This window comes from Condylura cristata, unplaced genomic scaffold, assembly GCF_000260355.1.
Source record: "Condylura cristata isolate star-nosed mole 26May11 unplaced genomic scaffold, ConCri1.0 scaffold00011, whole genome shotgun sequence".
In the NCBI taxonomy this organism is placed as follows: Eukaryota; Metazoa; Chordata; class Mammalia; order Eulipotyphla; family Talpidae; genus Condylura; species Condylura cristata.
In genome coordinates, this window is record NW_004567112.1 from 22,932,673 (window position 1) to 22,935,830 (window position 3,158).

Here is a 3,158-nt window from a genome sequence, read left to right on the forward strand (position 1 = left end):
GCTGCGCCACCAGGGAGGGCCCGCATCTCAATACTTTTATAGTGATATAGACCAGCTGAGAACAGTCACAAGTGTGCAAACTGGTTCAAACCTGTTTAGACTGGTTCAAACCTGTTCAGACCGGTTAAAACCGGTTTAGACCAGTTTCAGCCTCATCAATCCAGTTTAGACTGGCTCAAACGGGTTCAATCTGGTTGAAACCAGTTCAGACTGGGTGATACCGACTCAGACTGTCTTAAGATCTGTTCGTGAAACCTAAAGTGTCCTACTGACAGTATCCCACAACTTCCTCAAAAGGATATCCTTTCCAAAAATCTGAGACATATTAAGATCTGTGAGACCAGTGGCAACAAGTCAAAATGGTACAAACTGGTTGAGACCAGTTCCAATCGGTTCAGATGGGTTCAAACCAGCTTAAACCGATTTTGTTATGGAAGAGGTCAGACCGGTTCAATCCTTCCTAATGGCTCATACAGTTGAGACCATTTCAGTATGGCTGAGACCGATTTCAACTGGTTCAAACCAGCTGAGACCTGTTCAGACAGTTTCCAACTGGTTCAAACAGGCTGAGACTGCTTCATATAACTGAGAGTGAAACCAACCGATTCTGCCCCCTACTGGCTCCAAACAGATGAAAATTTTCAAACACTTAGGAGGAGTTCAAACTGTGTCTGAACTGACTGAGTCTGCTTCTTACCTCTTCCATAACAAATATTTTTAAAATTTTATTATTAGCACCTCATCCAATAAAAGTAGGATAAAAATAGTAGTTTAAACAGTGTTCAAGAGAAAAGACTGTTAACAGTACTGTCTGTGTAAAGTATGATTGTAAATGAAAGATAAGGGTATATATAGGACCAGTATGTGTCAGTGAAGTCTGCTAATGAAAAAAAGCATGGACTTCAATAGGGAAGTGACACAATTGCCCAGCAAAAAAAGAACAGAATAAAACTGTGAATACATATATTCTATCTGTACCACAAATATTTCTCAATATATTTAAAATTTTTGTCTAAGTTGATTTTAACTTTTTTCAAGGATAATGTATAGCACATTTTCCCCGTGATGAAGCCTTTCATTCACAACCAATACTGTTTTTCAGAAACAGTCTATTCTGATAACGATAACACTATATTTTGTCCATTTTCCCCATGATGAAGCCTTTCATCACAACCAATGCTGTTTTTCAGAAACAGTCCATTCTGATAACTATAGCACAACTATATTCTGTCCATTTCACCATGGAGTGTAAAAACAAAGTTTCCTTTTAATTTGTGAGTTCTACTTTCATTACCAAGTGTACAAAGTTTATGAAAAGAAATAATCATGCTGGACAATTGAGAAAATCACTAGTTATCCTTACCATATCATTGCAGGAACTTCATGTGATAAGAATTTATCAGATGCCTACTATAGTCTTTGTGTGAGGGATACAGGGAACAAGCAGGTAAAGTTCCTAATGTCCTGGCCTTTATGTAGAGCCTCCCCCGCCTACACAAATAAGGAAATCAAAATCCAGAGAGAGAAAATGATTTCTGTACACTTAGTCAATGGGAGGACCACTGGCAAAACAAGAACCCACGTCTCCAGGCTCACACAGCAAAGAGGATATTCATTATAACTTGAATCGACTTCAGTATATACTGTTTCCAAAGGTACACACAAATTACATTTTCTAAGAGTGCATCCCGAAGAAAATAATAATAAGGCACAATCATTTCCAGTTTCACTAAGTGAATCACAATTTCATTATCATTATTGCAAAAGCTAAAACCTTGTATTTAAAAGGCATTTATTGAAAAGAGCACCTCATCTAATGGATTGCTCAATGCCCGATTACTTATTAGGCCAGCAGGTATTAGGTATGAGTTCTGCCTTTTTTTCTGAATTTTTCAACTTTACATGATGCAAAGATATCCATTCGGTAGAACCACAGTACCACACTCTCTCATGATGCAGGTCCTGGAAGCAAGCAGCAGCTCCCACTCATCCAAACTACCAACAAGGTAAATAACAGACACTTTACAGTGTAACTGGGGACCTGTCACTGTAGCATCCCCATTATCATGTTTCATTCTTCAGGTTCAAGGTGCTTTTGCTGTACATGTTAAGGGAAGAACCCATACAACCATTCCGTATTTTACTTTCAGTACTGTTCTGCATACATTACCTGCGATATTAAACACTTTATTACAAAACTAGCTTTGTGTTAGATGAGTTTGCTCCACTATAGGCTACTAGAAGTATTCTGAGCACTTTTTAGGCAAGTTAGGTAGGCTCAATTATGATTTTCCCCCAGGATAAGTTTATTAAGCACATTTTTTTTTAAACTTGGGATATTTACCAGGGCATCAGCTCCTCCAAACCAGCCCACGCTCTTTTGCTTCCTTCTCTCTCCCTTCTCGCCACTTCGGCCCCCCCGGCAGGGCGAATGGGCTGGGATAGAGGTACCGGCGTCTCCCGCTCAATTTCAATTCTCCCACGCCAGGGGCAGCACCGGACGCCAGGGTTTCCAGCAGTGAGCGCACCCGGCCAGTCACGCCAGCTGCCAGCACCTTAACCTTAGCCCCCGCACTCCGGCGCCGAAGCCGCCCGCAGCCGGGAGGCCAACGGGGCCCCGACAGGCCGGAGGCGCGTCCGCGGCACCCCAGGCCAGCGCCAACAGCCAATGTGGGGCCGCGCTGCACCTCCGGGGTCAGAGGCGCCCCCGCAGCCACACCCACAGACCGCGCGATGACAGCTCCTAGGACTAGGGAGGGCCGCGCAAACAAGAGCAGCCTCCCGTTCCGCTTCGGCCCGGCCCAGCCCAGGCCCGGCCCCAAACCGGGTTCGGCCCGCCGCCCTCGCACCCCCGCCCGCCTCCGCGCGCACCACCTGTCGGGCCGCTCTGCGCGCGGCCGGCGACGGACGCTCAGCCGGCCCCCAGAGTAGTGGCCAGCGGGGGCAACCCGGGGTCTCGGCCCCAGGGGTGGGTGCGAACTTTACCGGAGGGTGGGCCCCACGCAGGCAGTGTCTGTGCTCTCGATCTCCTGCAAGATCCGCTCGTGCTCCGGGACGGTGCCGAGACCTTCGCCGCTCTCCGCCATCTTGACTGGAAGCTAAGGCACCAGCAAGGCGCGTCGCCGAGCGGTCGACAGCGGCGAGCGGCTGGTGGCGCG

General features: G+C 46.7%; 1 protein-coding gene across 2 annotated transcripts in view; it reads right to left on the minus strand.

Annotated features, from left to right (window-relative positions):
• EXOC6 (exocyst complex component 6) overlaps window positions 1-3,112 on the minus strand; it is a 122,669-nt gene extending 119,557 nt beyond the window's left edge. The window contains exon 1 of one of the 2 annotated variants that reach the window (XM_004680624.2): window positions 2,986-3,112. In XM_004680624.2, the coding sequence (XP_004680681.1) occupies window positions 2,986-3,086 (101 nt within the window). In that variant the 5' untranslated portion in view covers window positions 3,087-3,112. Of the gene's footprint in view, window positions 1-2,344; window positions 2,583-2,985 lie in introns of those variants that run through there. The other variant, XM_012723889.1, reaches the window with a different exon arrangement.
• Window positions 3,113-3,158: the final 46 nt, after the last annotated feature.